Source organism: Falco cherrug, chromosome 3 (genome assembly GCF_023634085.1).
Source record: "Falco cherrug isolate bFalChe1 chromosome 3, bFalChe1.pri, whole genome shotgun sequence".
NCBI lineage: Eukaryota > Metazoa > Chordata > Aves > Falconiformes > Falconidae > Falco > Falco cherrug.
This window is the reverse complement of record NC_073699.1, coordinates 1,046,971-1,069,196: the sequence shown is the minus strand read 5'-3', so window position 1 is coordinate 1,069,196 and position 22,226 is coordinate 1,046,971. Positions and strand designations below refer to the sequence as shown.

General features: G+C 45.0%; 1 protein-coding gene across 1 annotated transcript; it reads left to right on the top strand.

The window, feature by feature from the left end:
* Nucleotides 1-4,989: 4,989 nt before the first annotated feature.
* Nucleotides 4,990-20,576, top strand: LOC129735490 (heat shock factor protein 5-like). The gene is made up of 6 exons (XM_055703617.1): nucleotides 4,990-4,999; nucleotides 7,018-7,198; nucleotides 7,397-8,130; nucleotides 10,889-11,263; nucleotides 14,552-14,649; nucleotides 19,656-20,576. Exons 1-6 carry the CDS (start codon nucleotides 4,990-4,992, stop codon nucleotides 19,929-19,931), a joined length of 1,674 nt encoding a protein of 557 aa, XP_055559592.1. The 3' UTR covers nucleotides 19,932-20,576.
* The last annotated feature ends 1,650 nt before the right edge of the window (nucleotides 20,577-22,226 follow it).

Here is a 22,226-nt window from a genome sequence, read left to right as displayed (position 1 = left end):
AGTATCTCGACAAGGACAGAGGAGTAGGATTAATAGCAAGAGTGGGAAATGAGGATAGCCACCCTCCTTCAGTTTACAACATCAGGAGAGCTCCCAAGATCTGGTAGGGGCAGCAATGCAGCAACTGGGGAAGCGAGGAGGGGCTGCGTAGCAAGGGAAGAGCCAGCGCACCTGCTGGGAAGGGTACGGACAGAGGGGCACATGCAGCTAACAATTACTCAACTTCTCCTTCACAAGTAGAAGGGTCCTGGTGGCCTCTCTGTGGCCCTCATTAGCAGGGAGGGATTTGGGAAGCATGCAGCTAGCAAAAGAAAGGACAGTCCGCAGGAGCAAACCGTTCCCGTTCTGCTGAGCTCAGCAGCCACAGGGAAATCTTAGTTGCTTCCAAAGCTTTCAGTGAGCAGGAGCGTGCTGCGGCTGGACTAAGGCTTCCAAACAGAAATGACCTTACGTGTTTAAAACCTGTGTCTCAGCCTGAACTTTCTTGGCCTCAATATACAGCTGACGGGTCTTTTTGTAACTTTGCTGACTGGGATATCATCAGTTAGGCACAACATCTGCTGTCGCTTAAGAAGAGAAGCTGTTCCAAGTGTCCTGAGGGGAGCAGACCATAAGAAATGGCTGCACGGTGTCTAACCCTGTGTCCTGTCACCAGTCGTGGCCACCAGCAGGTGCTTGGGGATGCAAAGCCTCCAGTGACACGTCCTGGTATGCACTCTTGCCAAGAATGTGCAGCTTATGGACCTCTCCAGAGGGATTCAGGAAAATATTTGCATTTATTAGCTCAACAGAATTTCCTGTCCATGCTTTTACACAGTGTCCTCTTGAGATCGTGTAAATGGCCATCATTCATAGCATCCTACAGCAAGGCTTTCCACCAGTTTAACTACATATTGTATAAAGATTCACCCTGTTTTGTTCAGTGTGAACTTGCCTCCTGCGAGCTTCATTGGCTGAACCCTAATTGTCCCACAGGGAAAGAAAATAAACAATAAACTTCTCTGGCTATTTATGCTTTTATATGCCTCTGTCACATATTGGAGCTTTTCTGGGCTGAAGAGTCCTGGTCTGCACAGTCTTCCTTCACATGGAAGATACTCCATACCCCTGATCTTTGCTGTTCTCCTATGAGCTTTTTCCCACTCTGTCTTTATGAGATGAGGCAAATAAAGCAACACATTTAATAACTGGGTGCAAAATACATCTAAACAGTTTCTCAGTTTTGTTAGCAGCTTCTGCAGTCCTTGACAGTTGCTCCATCCTGAATAACTTCATATTATTTGTAAAGATCGATACCTCATCTGTCATTGATACCTACTCCTAAGTTGCTCGTGAAGGCGAAAAACAGCCTTCTGACCATTTATTGAACATTTACCCTTATCTTCTGTTCCCTGTCTTTTACCCAGTTATTTAACCATGCAACTGCCTTCCTCCTTATAATGTCTGAATTTCCTTAAGAGCCTTTGGTGAAGGACCTTGCCAAAAGCCTTCTGGAAAACCAGCAGTCAAGCCCCTATTAATATGCTTGTCAACTCCTAGAACCTGCAGGTTGGTGAGACAAGACTGCTCATCACAAAAGCCACACGAGTCTGGCTCAGTATCTATATAATGGTCCAAATCTGCATTAGATACAAATTAAATTTCTAATACAAAACCAAAAAGTCCCAGACATTTGATGTGCGGAAGGAAGAAGACAGAAACAGGGCAGTCAGTAATACTGTTGGAGAAGAGTGCTTCAGCAGAGATGGTGAAAAATTATGGAGGATTAAGAAATATTTCAGAGGGAAATAGAAGTAGCAGTGAGTGATGAAATTTAACTTGGAGTAAGTAAACACACATTAGCCTAAAATAATCCCATACTTCAATTACTGAGCACAATTACTGTGCTCTGAGTAGGCAGAACCTCTCCATAGGAGCAAACATAGATAGCAATATCGATTTCTGCCCAGCCTCCACCAGAAGTTAACAATACAGATAACGTATTTTTTAAATGAGCAGAGGAAAATCAAACATATGACATCTCTATATTCTTCAATGTTACTGTTGTATTTGAAATTATTTGCTAAAGCAAAGATTTTAAGACAAAGGGACTAGCTGAAATGGTAGCAGGAAAAATAAGCTTTAGAGGTCCTTTTACTGTAATATTTAGCAGTGTCAATGGAGAGAAAGAAAAGGAAAGATGCAGCGTGTTTTACAGTTATTGGGAAATATATTTAACATGTGTAAGTAAACTGTGGGATTCACCGCTGCAGGAGGCAAAATATCTGTGATGACCTTGAATGATTAAATGACACATCCCAAAATATTGTGAAGGAAATCACATGGGCAAGGCCACAAACAGGAGTCAGAAAAAGATATTCCACATTAATCTGTAATATTAGAGAACTGACTAACAACAATAGGAATTATTGGCCCTTGAGGAACTTTTCACTGGATGGATCAGAACATGGTGTGTGTGGGGTGATTTTCCTTTTGAAAATTGCAAAGTAATAAATATGAAATGTAAAAAAATTTCTATTTTTCAAATGCTAACTTAATCCCCCCTAAATTATAGAAGCAGCTAAGCCAAGCAATGTGTGATCAGCCAGCTAGCTGTCTGCAATATTTATGGGTGTCATGGGAATAACAGTAAATGTCAGAACTGAATGTATGCTGTCATGGCCACTAATGCAAAGCCACAGCAACTTAATTCTTCCGGTCTTGTTAGTGATACAAGGCTTAGAATGGTTTTAAATGCATTTGGAGAGTTCTTCGTTAAAAACCTTATGAATGTCCAAATGCTGGCATGTTTAAAAGATTTTTGGAATAACGTATCATGCTAAACTGTCTGAGAATGGCTACGCATCATTGTAAGTATCAGCCTGGCTTATTCATCTCCCAGACACTGTGAATTTGGACAATGAAGACAAATCCAGAATTCTCATTTTGTTGTACCTGCCCTGACTTCAGTGGAGGACCTTCCTGAGCATGATCACAGGATTAACTGAATACAGGAAATTAAGAACACATTCTGCGTGATGGTGAACGCCTTAACTTGGATTGATTTCAGAGGAAATTAACTTTAGGAAGAGCTAAGAATCCTCTAGGGATGACCTCTTTAAAAAAACCAACCACCAAACCAACCACGACCCCCCACCCCCCCAAATACAAAATCAGACAAAATTCCTGACAATATGTGTGTAGAAGTCCTGATTTGGTCATTCTACAACCTTGGCGAAGAGTGAGCTACCAACTCTTCCTTGAAGATGATCATACTCTGATCTCATAGCCATTGATACATGAGAGTTTCAAAGATGTGTAAAGAGAACAATGAATTTCACTGCAACAATGATGTAGCCAGGAGATAGCTTTTAAGGACCAGATTATATGAGCATGTAACAAAGCCACTGACTTCCCTATTGTCATATTTTGTTTGCCATTTTACATATAGTCATATTACAATAACGGTAATTTTTCATTTCTGTGATTGATTTGTGAGGAACAAAACTTTGGGTTTATCTTGCCTGAGGTAGTTCAGATATTTACCCACCTGGATCTGAAATATCTATGCTCTTACGATCCAGCCACTTGTCCTACATCTTGGGAACACTTCAAAATTTTGCCAAATTATTTCAAAAAAGATGATCTGTGTGAATGGATAATTACAAGAGACAGTCATGTAAGGCTTGTCCTACCCTTAAAACTTTTTGTATCAGAAGATGCTTATCTAGCCAAACTGCTTTGCAACTCAGGCTGACCAGAGCACACCCGTTGCTACCGTAGCTCAGCTGACAGATAGTATCTTATGAAGCTGCATTAGCTTGGTGGATTAGGACCACCAACTAAATTCCTGCGCTCTGCACCCCAAAATCATGATAGTAGTGCATGAATTTTTGGGAGCATGAATTTATAGAGCACTCGTCTTGATAAACATCAAAGTCATCAACCCTCTTTCCTCCACAGACAATGGAGTAGAGCCCTATGCTGGGAGCCCTCACCAGCATCTTCTGGTTCTCAAATGCTGACTTAGGGGGGCTGCCTGTCCTTGGAGCGAGTGTGCCCTGGGCTTGGGGGGTGTCACCTCAGTACCCTTCCTGCCCCCACCCCCACCCCCGCAGACTGCTCACCCAATCAGACCCCAATTCACAGCACAGAAGGGTGCTGTTTGCATCCGCTGACCCCACACCAGGGAACAGCAGGGAGTGAAATGAAACCGGTTTTATAGAGGGTGCAATTAAAGGAAGCAAGGGGCAGAAGTTCATCATCCCCCTTTAACAGGTGGTGAGTTTAGGTAAGCTGCTCTGATGACAGAACTGCTGTGCAGTTGGATAGCCACAGACTTCTGAATTTTGTGGAAGATAGGTCTTTGGTTTACATTTTGGTCACAAAGGATTTTTCTTCCCACTGACATACAGTCCTTGCCCTGACATACAGCAGACAAGCTAACAATAACATTTTTGTTCAGCTCTGCAGAATCAGTTTGCAAAATGTATAATTTACATCGTTAAGTTGGTAGGGTTTTTTTGTACTATATATATGTATAAGCAAGAGAAATGTAGAAAACTAGGAGGTTATTACAAAAGGTTGGAATGAAGGTTAAGTACTGGCAGAAGAGGATTATGAATTTCTGGCAAAGGCCCCCCTTCTCGTCTGTAAAATGGACACATCTCTGGTGTCCCGCAGCAGGGAAGGAGAAAGAAAGCTAGCTGCAGAGAAAGGCACAGCTGTGAGAGAGGCAGACACCAGAGAGTAACTGCCATGGTACATGGCAAATAGGGGCGTGCGGGCTAACAGCAATTTGAGTTCATATGGGTGAACAAGAAGGAAAGCACTGAGTTCATATGTCAATGACACAAATTAGTAATAAGCTATTTGTTCTTGCAGCTCCCATCACCTTTGGCTAATAACAATCTTTGACGATTAAAGTAACAATTTAAAGTCCTCAGGACCAAATTTAACCCACTGACCAACAAGTGGCAAATGAATCCACTCTTGTGGCTGAAGTCAAGAATGGCCAGTGGTACGAAAGGGACCGCTGTTTCTTTGTGTTAGTTTTAGGGAATCATGCTCTGCATTTCAGTTATGGACTACGTATTGCTGGCTCTGCCCTGAGTTACGGATGATACACTAAAAACCTCACCTGTCCCACCATCAGGTAGTCATGGTCTTCTGGCACTCTTGCTGCACAAGGAGAGAGAAACCCAAATTCATTTCACTGAAGTAATGCAAAAGACAACCTCAGGAATGCCAAGAAGAATTTATTGTGAAATGGACATTTTTCTGGATTTTTCAGATTTGCTTTACTTAAGTTTTAGCTGTTTACACTGAGCAACATAATTCTTAATAAGTTATTACCGAGGGGAAAAAAATTGCAAAGCGTCTTGGGAAGATGACAGCATGAGCTTACTAGAATCGTAGGCCATTAATTCCTTGGGTAAAGCAACATCCTTCTGTGGTGCTGGATTTTAGGTTTGATATGACAACATTGACAAAATTTCTGCTTCTGGTTTAATTTGAAGTGTGAAACTCTGTTAAGCAACCCCACCCAAACATCATTTTCCTCACTTCAGCTATGCAGAAGAGCAGAGGGATTTTGCTTTCAGTTTAAAAATAGGAACAGTTTCCCATCAGTTTATTCAATTTTGTTCCCTTTCTGGAACTTACTGCGCTTTTACTTGCCTTGGTGGTTAGGGGCTGTGCTGTAAACCAAAGCAATAAGGACGACTTTAGTTAAAGAAGAGGTTTGGTTTTGTACCTTCTTGCTAAGAAATCTTACGACAACTCCAAGATAATGTATTTTGAGGTCACAAAACACACAGGTGCTCAGTCTTCTCACTACTGTCTTGCTTTGAGGGCAGCCAAGACAGAGGAATGTAATTTTCTTCTGCCACTGCTGGTGACCTGTGGGCAAATGCAAGCAGAGAGAGAGATCACCGCACTCTTCCTTCCCCAGCTCCCTGCTCTTCTTTGCCTGTTGGTTCATAGCAGATTCCTGTTCTGCAGCGGTAAGGATGGTTCTGCTGGTTCCTGCAGTCTGCCTGCAGTCACAGCTGGCAGCACAAGGCTGAGGAGAGGGCAGATCTGCACCAGTGCAGCTCAGGCACCGCCTCAGAGCTGTGCCAGCGCACAGTGCAAGCACTCGCAGTGACAAAGGTGCCGCTTTAAGAGTTCTAGTCTTTGTGAATGTAGCTAATCTTGTTCTTTTTTCCTCTCTCTTTTCTTCACACACACGCACCCCCCCACCCTCCCTTAGCCAAGTAACATTATGGTACCCAAAACATCCTGTGGCAATTAGCTCCTCGGTTTCCCTCTGATTAAGTACCTGATTTGATTTCTCCTGTTTGAAATCCTCCATGAGTCGTGCTTGCCTCCTTTACACTAACTACAACTTTACTACCTATATTTTTATATAACTGCCCCTCTGAAGATTCCTTCTTCAGTATTTCCTTCCGCTGAAGCTAGTTCTTACCCTCGCTGCTGATTTTCTCTGCCCCATTTTAACTCCACTTGATCTGTTCTGGCGTGGGGATCAGAACTGCACAGGTCTGGGGGGTTTTGGGGCAAATGTGACACAATTCCCGATTTGTTCCGCGTTCCTCTGCACTCCTTATAAATTTGCTTTTCCTTTTGTGAACTGCCAGTGGTTTTTAAGCCGACACTTTGCAACACCTGCTCTGCCGGTAGCATTCCTCCCGGCGGGGTAAGCACCAGCCCGGTGCACCCCCGGCACATGGAGCAGCTCCCCAGCCCCCCGCTGCCCGCGTCCCCCTCTGTCCCCCCCGTCCCCTCCGTCCCCGCCACCCGCGCCCCCGTCCGTCCCCTCCGTCCCCGCCGCCCGCACCCCGCGACAGCGCAGCGGCCCGGGCAGGTCCGGCTGCTCAGCAGAACCCGCCCCCGCCCCGCCCCTCCCTGGGATTCGAGGTGTCACGTGGCCCTGCGGCCCCGCCCCCTTTCCCGCGCGCGGTCCCGGTGCGGCGGGCAGCCATGGCGGGGCGCGGGGCTGCGGAACGCGTGCTCTCCGCTCTGCCCCGCCTGCAGCCGCTTTCCACGGCCTGGCGCCCGCCCGCGCCGTGGTTCGAGGACCTCCAGGCTGCCGCCGGGACGGCTCCGGGCTGGCGGCGGGGCCGCCCCGAGCGGCAACTTTCGGCCCCGGGCCTCAGCCGCCCGGTCGCTCACGGAAGCTACGGGAGATGCTGGTGGCAGCGGAGCTGAAGGGCCGGCGGGGTGAGGGGACCGGCGGGGCGGAGGGGGATGGCTGAGGGACATGGTGGGGGCTGAGGGACATGGCCCGGCTGAGGGGACCTGGGGAGCTGAATGGACGGCGGGAGCTGAGGGGGATGGCGGGGCTGAGCGGGGCGGCGGGGCTGAGGGCACCGGCGAGCTGAGGGGGGGCCGGGCTGCGGCCGTGCCGTGCCGAGGGACCGGGGCGCTGCGCGGACCAGCGCCGCGGCGGGGCTGAGGGCCGGGGGCCGCGCGCGGCGGGCGGCGCCTCGCAGGCGGGGCACGTGCCGTTCGGCGCGTGGCGGGGGAAGCGGAGGCCGCGCGGGCGGCGGTTGAGCGCGCGGCGGTTGGTGCCACCTACCGACACGGACGCGTCGCAGCAGCCCGTCCCCGTCAGTGCCGACACCTTCCCCGCCAGGCTGCGGCGGCTGGTCAACAGCCCGCGCTGCCGCTCCGTTCGCTGGGGCGCCTCCGGCCGGGGGCTGGTCATCAACCAGCCGCGCTGTGAGTGCGAGCTGCTGGGCGCCGGGCCGGCCGTCGCCGCGCAGCCGGGTGGCCGTGGGGCAGCGGCAGCCGCCGGTTTCTTCAAGACCAAGAACTTCAGCAGCTTCATCCGGCAGCTCAGTCTCTATGGCTTCCGCAAGGTGGGGGTGTTGCTGGGGAGCAGTGTGGTGGGGGGGCCGGGCCCAGAGGGTGGACAAGGCAACGGTGGCAACGGCACCGGGCCCCTGCATCGCTTCCGCAGCCCCTGCTTTCGCCGCGACCGCCCTGACCACCTCGTCCACCTGAAGCGCCTGACGAAGGGCAACAAGGCGAAGATGGCAGCGGGCCTGGATGTGACCAGCCGCCCACCCAACCGCTTCCAGCGCTTGCCTGGCACGCCACTGAACGGGCAGCCGCTGCCTCCGCCCTCGACGCTCAGCAGGCCTGGTGAGTCAGAGTGGGCCATGTGGGGCCTTGGTGGGTTTTTGAGAAGCGCTGGGTGGCATGGGATTTGAAAATCAACGCTCTCCTGAGGGAGAAGGGTTACCTGTCCTTGCCGGTGGCATCTCAGTTCACCTGGTGTAGGGAAGCTGTTGTCGTTTATGCAGGTAGATCTGCTGCCAGTAAGCATGAGTAGCATGGTTCACATGTATTTCAGGCTGCCTGTAGACTACAGTACAGTCTCCATTGCGTACTACACTAAGAACACCCTTGCTCGATCTCTGTGGAGCTGGCACAGCTCTACCAGATGAACGTTACTGCTTCTTGCCCGTCAGTAAGGATGCCCATCAGTAGGGATGCTTAATATGCTGTCATTAAATGTGTGTGAAGCAGTGAGTCATGTGAAGTGATAACTAGAGCATCCTGTTAGTTTTGTGCAAAGAAGACAAGACCTGGTAGTAAGAGTTTTGTCAGTTGTCTCCTGAAAAAGAATTCACAAGCTACGTAGTTTTTAAAGCGGTTTGCATGAGTAGGTGAGAGCTAATTAGAAAATAATACTGCTGAAAAGCCCTAGAACGTGTTTTCTGTCTTTCTAACCCTCTTTGAGAGGATCTGAGTTTTCCCAAGACAAGTGTGAGCCCTCAGGATTATTCCACACATTTTGTATCGGCCCTAAAGCTTTGTAGTTGGCGCTGTGTAAGGAAGATGTGAATATCTTGCTTTGCAGTGCTCTTGGGCTGCTGCCAGAAGAGCACTCCGGCTTCCCATTCCCTTGGTGGCATGTTAACTGTCATCTTCCTTGCAGCTGATACAGCAACGTGTTGGTTCAGCGCAGTGATCGGAGGAGACTTTAATAGCCTGGCTGGCTCTTGGACCCGAGTGATGCACCCCATGGGTGCAGAGCTGTAAGGCGCAGTGTAGGAGAAGCGGCAGGACTGTGCGACCAGGAGAAGGGGAGAAGCAGTTGACGGTACTGCTCTCTGCAGCACCGGCTGGCCTTTAGAGCAGAGTAGGGTATCCCCATACTCTTGGTTACTGTGTCAGGGTAGGAACTGTCATCTAATTCAAGTGGTGTTTTCCGTGATGTGTGTGGAACTGCACGTGCAATACCAAGAAGACAAAATGAAGCATCTGAGAAGGGATGGAACTTATTTCAGTAGGGAGGCTAGGAAACATTTAAACTAATGATTTGATGTTAACCTTGTTAAGGCTAAGGTGAGTCATAGCAGACTTCAGTGACATGTGGTTTGTCTGATGTAATGCAGACCATTGATAAAGGAAATTATGAGAAAGAGATGACTCTTTCATTTTTTGTCCTCTGTTTTTATGGCTGCAGTTTCAGAGTTTTTGCTCTAGGAGTCTCATTTTCTAGAAAGACAGAACAAGGAAAACATTGGGGTTTCTATGCAGTCAAGTTCTGACAGGCTGACAATGCACTGTGCGCTCTGTACTGACTGTTTAGGGGCACGTCTGTTCCCAGTGTCTTGCAGGGTGTAACGCTCTGTTAAACATTCAGGAACAATTCCTGGACAGCAACTGGAGGTTGGTAACTTGGCATCCTGTGGTGTCTTGTTTACGTGTTAGAACTAGATAATCTTCATGTCCCTATCCAAAGGTAAAATATAAACAAAAGAATTTTCATACCCCTGTTCCTTCTCTGTTTATAAATGGTGAAAGTACTGAACAGGAAATAAACGGTCCTATACATTAAGTCTTAGCAAATCTTCAGGGTCAGCTGGTATTTATTTAGTGATTCTTAATGGTTAAATGTGAACTTGCAGAATAATGACTGTATGTTACTGATTTCTTGAATTAGTTTTCATCAGAGGAGTGCAAGAGGTAAATGTGAGGCTATTTTTAAAAAAAGTCCTTTTGGGTGAGAATTGGAAACTACAGGTCTGAGAAAGCCTGGCTTCTAGATAAACCCTATTGACGTGAACCATCCTGAAACTTGTAATTCTCATGGCTAAATGCAATCCTGCAGGGGAGTCACAAATGCAGTAGTTCTTGCAGAAATCAATGAGCACAGGCGTTTGCAGTGTTACTGTCAGTGTTTCCACAAAGTCACCAAAACAGAAATTGAGCTGTCATGGTATAAAAGCAAATGCCATTTCATGAAACAGTAACTGTCTGAGAGAGGAAACTGTGAAATAATAGAGAAGAATAAAAGGACTGTCTAGGAAATAACAAAATGGCAAAGTCTGGGATATTTTAGTCTGCACTGAACTAGTTGAGCTGACTGAGGAAAAATTGGCTTTGAAATTTTTTTCTTGACCAAATAAATGACTTGTCATGAAGTACTTGCAAAGTCCTTTGGAGGATTTTGACATTGCCCTTCCCTTAGCTGTTTGTGAGCTGTCACTAGTGGAGTTTGGTCAAATCTTGCTTTATGATGTCCCTTTTTTAAAATGTATTGTCTGATTTAACACACCGTACTTTCAAAATTGCTTTTGTTTGGTTTAGTGAGTTACTACACATTTTGATTTATAGCACATTTCTAAATATGGGTAACTCGTTACTGCCAGTTTAAGGAGATTGAATGCTACGCAGACACCTCTGTGTTGGCGCTTCACTCGTGTGCCACACAGCAGTTAGTGCATGCTCGGGTGTAAGAGTACAGTCTCCTTTCTGGATTAAGTACGCTGGAGCAAAGGTAGTCTTCCCAAATCATGTTGTAGAGCCTTGGCTCCGCATACTGCCTTTCTTTGCCTGTGAAAACTCCTTTCCTTAACACTTGTTTCACTTTATTTTGTACCCACTGCAGGACTGCTGACTGTAGGACAGTTTCATCAACTTTACGGTCAAGGTGTTTTCCCTCCTTACTCCTACATGGCAACCTTGTGCCAAGCCCCCAGCACTTTACCAGCACAAAGATTAGATCCAACTCCAGTCCCTTCCACTTGGATCCAGCAGGGACCACTTGGGTTGCTGCCAGGGCAAGGGGCTTCCCCAGCTTTTCCAGATAAAGGGGCTGCCTTTCCTGTACTCCAGACACTTCCAACAGGAGCCACGTACACCCTCCAGCCTGTGGCTTCTCTTCCGCCACTTCAGCAAGGGACTCAAAGCGTTGCTGCATCCATTGCAAATTGCAGCAGCTCTGCATCTTCAGTGCCGTGCTCACAAGCCTGCTATCCAACAGGTATGAAAAAAATTTCTGCATTTGCTTTTCAAAAATAGATTTTAAAGTGAGACTTTCCAATATTTTTTTACAATACTCCACCATGTGTATATCTCAAGTGAGAATTAGAAAGTGTCAAGTCTAAAAGGAAGATGGACCTAAAGCAAAAGGAGTTTCTGTTTGGTATTCGTGTCCTTCCTCCAGATTTTGTGTGTCCCCTGGTGATTTTCTGGATAGCCTTTCTGTTGAGGTGAAAGGGCGAGGAGAAGAACATTTGTCCAATACTAGTCGGTGTGAGGCTAACTTTCATTTTTGTTTTTTTAATTAAGCAAAACTTGGACAATGGTATTAAAGCACTGAGACCTTGTTAAGAAGTAGTATCCTAGGCCTTGGTCTCATGTTTTTCCAGGTTAAGGTTTTAAACTCAAAGATCAGTCAAAAGTATTGTGCAGAACAGGGGTCCTCAAACTTTTTAAACAGGGGGCCGGCACGCAGATTAGGTGGCAGGCAGTCATCTGCAGCTGCTTGGTTTCCCCCTCCAACCCCCGGTGGGGTGGTGGTGGTGTGGGGGTTCTGTAAATACGGGGGAGCGGATTGAGGACCTTGGGGGCCATATCCGGCCCGTGGGCCGTAGTTTGAGGACTCCTGGTGTAGAATATTTCGTTCTGCTCATACTGTTTTTGTATCTAAATTTTTTTTCTTGCTTAGCTTCTTTATGTTGTATTTTTTTACACACTGAAAACTAGAAAGTACGAAGTCTTGGTTCCTTTCTTTTTTCTAAATTATTTCTGCCACAATTGTCAGTCACATTTAATCACTCAATTACAAAATAAATCAGTCTCACTGAAGTGTTTTTATCCTTCAGAAGAGGAGTTGAAGCAAATTACTGTTCTTTTCCTTGCCCTTACCTTGAATGGGAAAAATCACATGATAGGTTATTTTCTGGGGAGTGGTGGTGTATTTGTTGTGGGTTTGTGGTGTTTTTTTTAGTTTCCCTAAAACTTCTGAAATTCATAACAGTGACTCATTCCTTGAACAAACTAAAGCTCAGTTGTTATTCTTTCCTTCTGCCTGCTCCTCCTTTGGCAGCCGCACCTTCACAAAGACAGCTATCTATCCCTGTTTAGAAATCCTACACAGTGAAATCATTACATCTTTTGTGCATGTCTTCTGAGACCTCTGCTGAGAACATTTCAGACAATAATCACTAGTTTCCATAACATCATTTTTGTCAAGGAAGGGTTCTGAGGAGCTGGGCATTTCTTGTAGACACACTTAAATGTTTTAAGAGACAGGCAACTTCTGCCACGTGCCCCTTGCCTTGTGCTCCTTATGCAGAGATTACTGTGGTGGCCAGAGTGTGGAGCCTGCCTTACCAGCTGCTAACTATCAAGTCTTCTCCCAGGAGCAGGTGTCCTGAGAGTCATAGAATGGTTTGGGTTGGAAGGGACCTTAAAGATCAGCAAGGTCCCACCCCCCTGCCGTGGGCAGGGACACCTTCTATTAGACCAGGTAGCTCCAAGCCTCATCCAGAATACTTGCTTAATTAAGGTGGGAGGTGGGAGGTGGTCCCCGCTTTGCGTTTCTATTGGTTACAGAGCATAGGCTGAAACTCATCATGATGAATTGTAGTTGTCTCTGTCTCAGCTAAGGCCCCAGCCCTCTCCCGTAGTCAAGGGAAGGAAAGGGGCGTCTCGGGTGCGATTTCACGTAGCTCGGTTTAGAGTTTGTCTTGGGGTAAGATTACTGGTGTCCTGGAAGTGCCTGTTTTGAAGTACTGCCTGTAGGGGAGCTGAGGGAGACCAGCGTAGATTTAGACATGAATATGGAGATCTCTCTCACTGGATGACACTCGTTGCTTTAAGTTTAAAGGATAACTTGGCTATGTTGCTCAGGTAGAACCTTCTGGGGTGGGAGGTGGGTGTGAGAACGCAGTGAAAACATACCAAATTTTGCAAGGTGTAATCAAAACTAAAATACAGAAAATTAGGGAATCTGAGGCGTTTGAAACCTCCAGTGAATTAATTAGCGTTTCTGAGAGTGTAAGTGACATTTCACTGGAGTATGATAAATCTTTTAATTTTCACTGTCACTCTAGGACTGTCTCAGCGGTTTTACTTCTGTGCCTGTGTATCTCTTAATCTCTCCGCTATCCTTTCTTCTATATATTATAACATACAGAATGCTGAAAGCGTGTTTCTTCAAATGTCCACATGAAAAAGTCTGGTTTCCTTCATCATGAAAGCACAGCAGCAAGATTAGTTTGTTTGGAAAGTGATAGTTAACCTTAAGATATGTATTTAGTAAGTGAGAGAACTAAAGAATGTATGTTCAATCTTATTCTTGACTCTCTTCATTTCACTTTTGAAGTCCCATTAAATGAAATCAAAGTAGAACTTTGTCAAAAGATTTCTTTTTGTGTGTATTCAAACTTGTTTGTTAACTTCTGTGACAAAAAGATTTCCCTGGTTTTTCATTATGATTCTTATTGAAAAGTCAGTAACATAAAATACGTTCATCTAAGTCTTTTTTTCCCCACTAGCCTTAGACCATAATTAGTTTAAGGATTTAGTTCTGTTTACTTTCAACTATCTGCAAAACTTTTGACAGTAGTAGAATCGCGTCAAAGAAATGCGTTGAAGCTTTATTATCCGAGAGTGTCTAATAATGAAAAATCAGTCATGGAGACCATGTGAGAAATATTAGTTATTGGTGCCACCTGACAGTGCAAGTCCAGTCGCGCCTTTTGAATGCATCTGTGGCTGTAGGGTTCATTTACCTATGAAGACCTTTCTGGTGAGTGGTAGTTTAGGAGTAGTCATGATATTCTTCGGAATGATACACTCTTGGTTAAGATAATTCATTTTCTTTGTAAGTCTTAAAATTCACATGGTCACAAGTGTGTATGAACACCTAGGCTCAGCTATGTGAATACGCTTTCTGTGGTGTATTGTGACAAGAAACTCAAGCAGCCAAATCAGAGAGGTGATACTAAGACACAAAAGACTCTGATTATGAGGTTTCTGCATGTATGTGTGTGTGTTACCAATTTTACTCTGATTATGAGGTTTCTGCATGTATGTGTGTGTGTTACCAATTTTACAATATATATTTTTAATACATCTATACATATCTTAAATATTTTTAAGGTTAAGAAATTGGTCTTAAAATGACTTGGGAGGTAACAATAAATTTCTGGAATGTCGTTTACTGTGTGATTATTGAAATGTTTAATCAAAGTAAGCAATAGAACTCTGCACACCAGGCACAAGTCCCGGCAGTCTGATAGCTGTGTTTGAATTCTTGCAGCCACACCGCAGAGCTGTTCAGCAGCAGCCCACACAGATCCTCTGGCTGGCTGTGCTGGTCCTACTGCTTCAGCGTGCACCCACGACAGCTTTCTCCAGGTGAGCGTAGCCTACTGAAAGGAGGTGAAAGAGAAGGAGACTGTATGAATGAACTGCAGGTTTATACACTTGTGAAATTAAGGATATAAATTTGAAAACTGATCTGCTTGATGAAGTGAAAGTGATGTGGTTTACAAATACCTATTTCAAAGAACCACTGAATGTTAAACGGGTAGTTTTGTAATTCAGGTTAGGTTTCAGGGTAGCAGCATAGTGGGTGTCCTCATCAGTGGAGTGTTTTTGCTTGACTTCACCAGAATCACTTTTAGTTAATGAGCCTGCATTTGTATTTGAAGAATGTTCTTGCCTGGACAAAAAGAGATTCTTTAATATTATGAAAATACTGAGAAGCAGCTCCACTTCTTTGTCTCAGATAGTTTCCTGCAGTCCTGAGTTTGATTTGATGAACGAGAAAAACTAAGGTGACTTTGTGGAATGGGCCCCACCTCGGAGATCTCTTATTAAAGATAACTCCAGTACTTCCTGTAAATGCTTTATGTAATTTTAGTGGAAACTGCGCCTTATTTGGAGGGCCTGGCTTATCAGATATCAGAAGATCTGAAGTAAAAATGCAAGAGCTTCCTTTTCTATTACAGCATAACGCATATACTTTTTTCCCCCTCACAGAGGACAAGCGAAGCAAGTTATGCTTATGCGTGTTGAAAAAGGGTTGACCTACCCAAGCTTGATCATCCAGTTTCCTGTCTTGCAAATATCAACCTTTCTCTTTTATTCGTGACTTCTTTTAAAAAATAAGCTTATCCAAGATGGGCAGGTTATGGCCAGGGTAACACGTTAGTGTAAGGCTATAAATAGCCAATAGCCAGTCACGCCGTCGATATTGTAGTATTTATTTTTCGCACAGTGCATCTTTGTCCTCTCACTTTCATTGTGAGCTGCTTTTTTCATCCAGGACATGAGGATCCGTCTGAGCGATGGGCAGTCACAATTAAATAGCTTATCTCGGAAGGCCGAGATCCATGGGATAGTAAATCATTCCAAAGGAGGTGTCAGAGGTGGTGTTGTGGCTAGATCGAAGGATAATATACAGTGTCCGAAGGGTCTAGTAAAAATCAGTTGTTTGGAGAAGCGAGTCCATGGGCAGTGTGTGGAGTCAGAAGAGCTTTAGGCCACTTGCTAGTGGTTGCTTTGTTTCCTGGAAACCCCCAGCAAAAAGCTGCCGAGCATCTGGGCAGACTGCGGGAAGGCGATCCTCTGCGTGAGAAGGCCAAAGGCGAGCAGTGCCCTGTATCAGTTCCACCAGGTCAGTAACCGGCTGTCTCTGAGCAGGGTAACACAGCTATCGTACCGCGTGGATCAACGGGACTTCTTGATTTCTGAGTCTTAGCATAGCCTAGGTCATTTCTCCTGGAATGTGGTGACAGGCTGTGCAGGTGGTACAGAAGACAGCAGTTTGCCTGCGGTTCTTGCTGAGCTGTGGGGAATAATCAGTTTGCCTTTTGTGTGTTCTGGGGCATATACTTCCCCAAACTTCTGCTGGGGGATGTGGCAAGCTGCAGTATTGAGCATCCTGCCTGGCTGGTGTATTGATCATCCATCAGTAACCACTTGCACAAATCCTCAAAAGCGGTAAAATTCATCAGCCCTGGCTGACTAAGCATTTTTATTGTTCTTCACAAAAAATAGAACTATTGCATGGTGTATTTCCTATCGTTCCACTCAATACCTTCTACCAGTTGCAGGAGTTCAGTGCGATGCTGTTGAAGCGTGGTTTGTGGGGCGTTTTAGGCTGTTTGGTCCCGCTGTGTGCTGCTAGGTAGGAGTGGCAAAGCCTATACGAAACTGCTGGACCAGTCCCGAAGACAGCGAACCGTATCGGCACACTAGCAGTCAGCAAGCTGGTTACCAGCCCCGTTTCTGTTGGATCCAGACGGTGCTTTGTGGTCTCAGAAGGAAAAGCTGGCACTCTCGGACAAGGAAGCCTAAACCTTGTGCTGTTCTTACTGGGTCTTGCAGAGAGCATCACTTTTAAGTTTAGGAGAGATTTAAGACAGGTGGAGTTTCTGGGTCTTGGGGGCCAGCTGCTGGGCTTGTACAGTACGCACCTGAGCTGCTGAAAGTGTTAGGTGACCCTGACTGGAACATGGGCAGACCAGGCCGGTAACTAACTGGTTGGTTGGCTGCAGTTTGCTCTCCAGGAAAAGCTACAGAGAATTACTGCGTGGAATGGCAAGGGGACATAGGTGGTTATACCCAGACATGGTGGCTGATGATGGTGTATCTCACCAGGTTTCTGAAATCGGGGTTTCAGAGGTTTGTATTACACTCTCATCACGGTTGGTTACAAAACAGGGAGCTCAGGTACAACTTCTTACCCATTTTTTCATTTGGGTTCTCTTAAGTGGGGTTTGGATTAGTGTGATGAATCAGTATCCTTGGGTAGGAATGAGTCTTTTGAGAGACCTCCTGCTATCTTCTGCAACAGCAGTGCTGGCAGCTCACAACCATTAGCTCAATACTTCCCCGCTGCTTTATCATAGATGTGAACTGAGGCTACATATGGGATTTCAGCGATTTTTTTTTTTTTTCCCTGCCCCCACCTCGTTTTGTTTTTTTTTTAATAGCAGCCCTGCTGTTTGATTATTGCTATTACCATGGTTATTAAGCTGTCGGTATTTCCTTGTGGAACTGAAGCAAGAGGTAACGGGAAATGGAAGAAATAAACGTGCAAGAAAAAAGAAGAACTTTCTGACCTTAAAAGCAGTCCTAAGTAGTTTGCTTTTATTTGTAATAAGGAATGATAATCAGCCATGTTATTTCAAAAAGAAATCAAGTCTGAACTAATTCCGATTGCCCAAGCACTCAAGCCAGATTTGTGTAGTCCTAGCGGTCCCTGAAAAGGTGTGGTTGTGCTTTAATTCCTGCACACGCTACGCTAATCTTGTAAGTGAAATGCCCGTCTTCTCTTTCACCACTTCTGCTAAGTTAGACCATTTTTCCTCTTGAGCTTGAATGACCAGCAAGCTATTAGTCTTTCAGGCCCTGACTTCTCAATCTTTTATCGGTTTTCCTTGTTTCATTGCTGCCTCCCCCCATCCTTCTCCAGGTGAACTAAAAGGATTTAAATTGTACCTTTGTGTGGCCCCTTTCTCCTGTTGGAAATACACACGAGATCCTGTAGTGCATCCAAGAGGACAATATGTGCTGTAACAGCTTCAAGCTGAGGTCCCCTAAGAAGAGGCAGAAAAAGCTTCAGTATGGGTGGGTTGGTTGGTTGGTTTTTGGCAGGGATGATCTTATTCCTGGATGGTTTGGTAATCCAGATCTTACTTAGAATCCTGACTACTTATGACACTAAACAAGCAATGCAACAGAAATGAAACACCTTATTGACATTTTAAAAAAATAGAACTGAAAAAAAATCAAATGAGAGGAATAATGTTTGAACCTATCTCATAAAAACATAAAGGTGGCTTAGCCTTTAATGAAAAGATTTTGCTTAACTAAACCTAAATTTCTCAAATTCCAGGTTTTATTTCCCCCTCCGTTTCCCCCACCCTCCACAGTTTGTGGCTATCTGCAAACTGGCACATCTACACGAATCCACACTAGGACTTGCCTTCACACACCCAGGAGACAGGATCTCATCTCTTTGTGGTATCTCCATCAGGGAGAGACCAATTCCTTCACTGGCATTTGATCTGATACGGCTTTCCTAGTAGGTGATCCTGTAGCTTCCTGTTCTCTAATTTACTCGTCTCTGGAAGTAGCTTTTCATTAACCATGACCTCAGCTTAAAGGTCTAAGGATAGTCAGGCACTAAGGACTGCTCCTTCATACTGGATCTCTTCCAAAAGAAGGCTGTATTTTAAATAGACCTGAGTTTCTGTTCAACATCATTGTATGACTTGTATTTGTCAGAAGAAATGACCCTTCTAGTGTCCTTTGACTGAGTCACCTCCAGAAGAAGTAGCAGTACAGACACTGGCTGTTAAAATGTCATCTATCATTTCACTTCGGTAGGACTTGCTGCTTTGGAAAAACTCTTTCATTGTCTTCATTCTGTTTTAAAGGTTATTCGATATATAGGAATGCTACTAAAAAAATCATCACTGGATTGCTGATTGTGTCCTGTCGTCCTGTGATGTCATTACAGTGAAAAATTTTAGTAGTGTTCAGACCTGATCTGTGATGGCAAAGGCAGTCTCTGTAGATTCTACAAGAAGTGTTTCTGACCTGAAATTCTGTCGGGTTTTTATGCAGATCGATGCAGACTTTGGGTTGTGCCTCTGTGGGACACTGTCATGACTGGAGAGTCCAGATGTGAGGCTGTGACAGGCAGGGCAGTTTTGCAGTATTTGCTTTCACCGGTATTTGAACTCCCACTCATCCTGGGACTGGGGCGTTCCTGGGGGGCACCCCTTGTGTAGATGTGCCTATGGACAATCACTTGAGGAGGAAAATGGTATTATTGGTTAAGAAGCGGTGAGTTCCTCAAGTTGTGTTGTCCATATGCACATTTACAGCATGTGGACCTTTTGCTTAAAAATGATGTGGTTTATACTGATTTTTTTATACTACAACAACAGGAATGCTTGAGTTTTAGAAGGAACTGAAGGCGGGTGGATTTTCTCTCTCATTTTCTATTACGTATGTGGCATGTGAAGAGGGTGGTTCTAGTGTACCCCCACAGGTCCTACTAAGACCAGAAGTCTCTGATTTGAATGCTTGGGTATATTTAACACCTGCGGTGCAAAGGGTGTGCAGACAATGCATCTGCAGGCATACACCAGCTCCTAGTAAGTAACCTTCTCTCCAGGATAGACCATGAATAGAAGAAAGGAAGCGTGCCAAGGGCAAGGTGGTTAATGAAAACCAAGACAAAGCAGTAGCTTTTTTCTTTTTTCTTCTGGTTAAACTTGCTATTAAACTGAGAATAACGGACAATCTTTCAAGCTTTTGGATAAATGGATAAACAGAATCAATACACATCCTGTCATGGTAATTTTTTGATACACAAGTTCACTGTATTTTGTTTTTTCCAGAATCCTCCAATGCAGTCATCTTATGAAGCTGAACTGATGCCATCTGACTGGCTATGTAATATATCTGAAGAAAACAAGAAGGCAGAAGTCAGTCTTGAAGCCACGTTTCAGGTTGCCGCTGAGGTGCATTCATCATGCAAAGCTGAAAAGGTGGGAGTGGCACCTGTAGAGAGCCAGTATTCGATCCTGGAGTTTAATGGAAATCAGGCACCGCCTGTTAATAGTTACGCACCACCTTCAACTGAGGAAAGCCAGCTGGAATGTCTCACTCTGTAACTTCAGACACATCATTTCTGGTGGAAGCAGATGGAGCACTGAATTTGTCTCCATTACAGCCTTCTGACATTCTTTGTGCTGCCGATACCACTCTGTCTATAGAAACTGCTGCTGCTGCTAAAATACTACAAGAACTTCTGACCACACAGGAAGCAGATGAAAAAGGGAGCAAAGAACCAGATCACCGCCCAGCTGAGTTCTCCCTCATGTTTTTTCAGGAAGAATTGTTCAGTCCAGAGCAGGTAAGGGGTAAGGGGAGGTAAACCAACATCTTTCTTGAGCTAACTATATTTGATAGTAATGCTAGGGTCTGGACCGGTAGCTTTTCAATATTCTTGCCTGCTTAAGAACTGAAGGCTTCTTTAATTAAGCTTTTAATGTACAGTGAAGGGTTTGCTTGGTAAAACAAGATATAAAAAAGAAGACGGAATGAAAAAGTATCCCATGTTTCCCATGTTAATGAGCATGACATGTGTCAGCCTGTTGGCCAAGTTAGGGTGCTCATTTGCATGGGAAACATGCGTAGTGCAGGTGTATTCGTGGTGATGAAGTGGATGCTTTTTTAGGTTGTAACATACCATCTTTAATCTCCAACAAAGAAGAGTATTTTGAGAATTGCTGCTGGAGGCAGATTTTTGCTTAAATTTAGATAAACGGTTAGATTGTTTCTGATAAATAGTTGTAAGTTCTGTTTTCTGTGGAAAGTATAGTTTATTGACATTTGACTGGTATAAAGCATCTTCATTGGTTTATACTTTGTGGCATACAACAAGTTGTAATTGTACTTCGGTCTACCTGTACCTGGCCTTCCCGGTATGTAAAATTGTAAGTCTCATGAGGGGTGAGGGGCATTCTAGATGTTACTCTGTTAAGGCAGCAAATGAGTGCTCTGCTTTTTGTTTTGTTTTGAAAACAAGGTAAGCTCAGGAGATTGACTGCATCTGTTTCTGCTGCATGAGACCTACCTGGCATGTAGGCACTCAATCTCATTTTTGTGTGTGCATTGAAGCTACTGTCTTATTGTTCTGTTGGTAGATTGACCTTCAGGTCCCTCTCTGTTAACCGATGGCAATGTAAATGCAAATCGTTGAGTGTCATTGGGGTGTAGCTGAATTGTAAAAAAGCAGTCTTTTAAGTCAATTATTAATAAAAGCCATTCGGTGGGCAACATAGCAGGATTAGGAAGACCCGGTTGTAAGGCTCCCATTGCTTGCATTTGTTGATTCACTGCTCGTAGATCATGTAAAAGCCGATATTTTCCTGATTTTTTCTGGATTACAAATATCGGTGTATTCCAAGGACTGGTTGACGGTTTAAGATGACCTTGTGTTAACTGGTCTTGAACTAGCAAATGTGCTTGTTGCAGACTTTCCTTTTTCAACGGCCACTGTCCAATCCAAACAGGCTCTTCTGTTAGCCATTTCATGGAATCGGGAAAGTCCAATTGACAGTGACCATTCCTAAAAAGGTGAATTTGTAGTAAGTAGTACTCCTAATTGATTCAACACATCTCTTCCGATGAGTGCATTCACTCCACTAGGTAAGGGCATAACAGTAACATGTAGTATCGCTGTTTTTCCATCTGTGATGATTTGTATTCTTTGTTGACTGCGCTGAACAGGCGCTATTCCCCCTACTCGTTCAACTCCTCCAGGGACGTGTTGCAGTGGCCAATAAGAAGGCCACTGACCACGTGCAATGATTGTGATATCAGCACCAGTGTCCAAAAGTGCAGTCATGTGTTTTTTATCAGTCCCATGTACAAGAATAATTTGGGCGAGTGGTCGTCGGTTCATAGGTACAGTCAACATCGCTAAGCCTCCTGTGGATCCAAAACCATCTGTCCCACGATCGTGATTGGAGACTGCAGACATTTGGTGAGTTAAGTGTTGGAGTGGTATTAATTGAGCAATGTGACTACCTTTAGGAATATATATAGGTGGAAAACTTGTTTGAACAATTATAAAAATTTCTCCTTTATAGTCACAATCAATAAGTCCTGGTAAAACAAAGAGTCCCTTGAGGCCACTGGAAGAACGACCCAGCAGCAAAGCTCCATGAGGTTGTCCGTTTATCATTATAGGTCCTTTGATTCCTGTGGCAACTTTCTGTGGACGATTATCAAGTAGAGTAATGTCTATTGCTGTTGCCAGATCCAATCTGAGGCTCCCTCGGGTTGCTGGTCGTAAATTTGTGGCTGGTTGAAGGCGGGAGGTGTTGGTTGTTGGTTGGGGAGCTGGCTGGGGACAGTCATCGGCATGCAGGTTGCTGGAGCCGCTATTGGGGTCGGCGCGC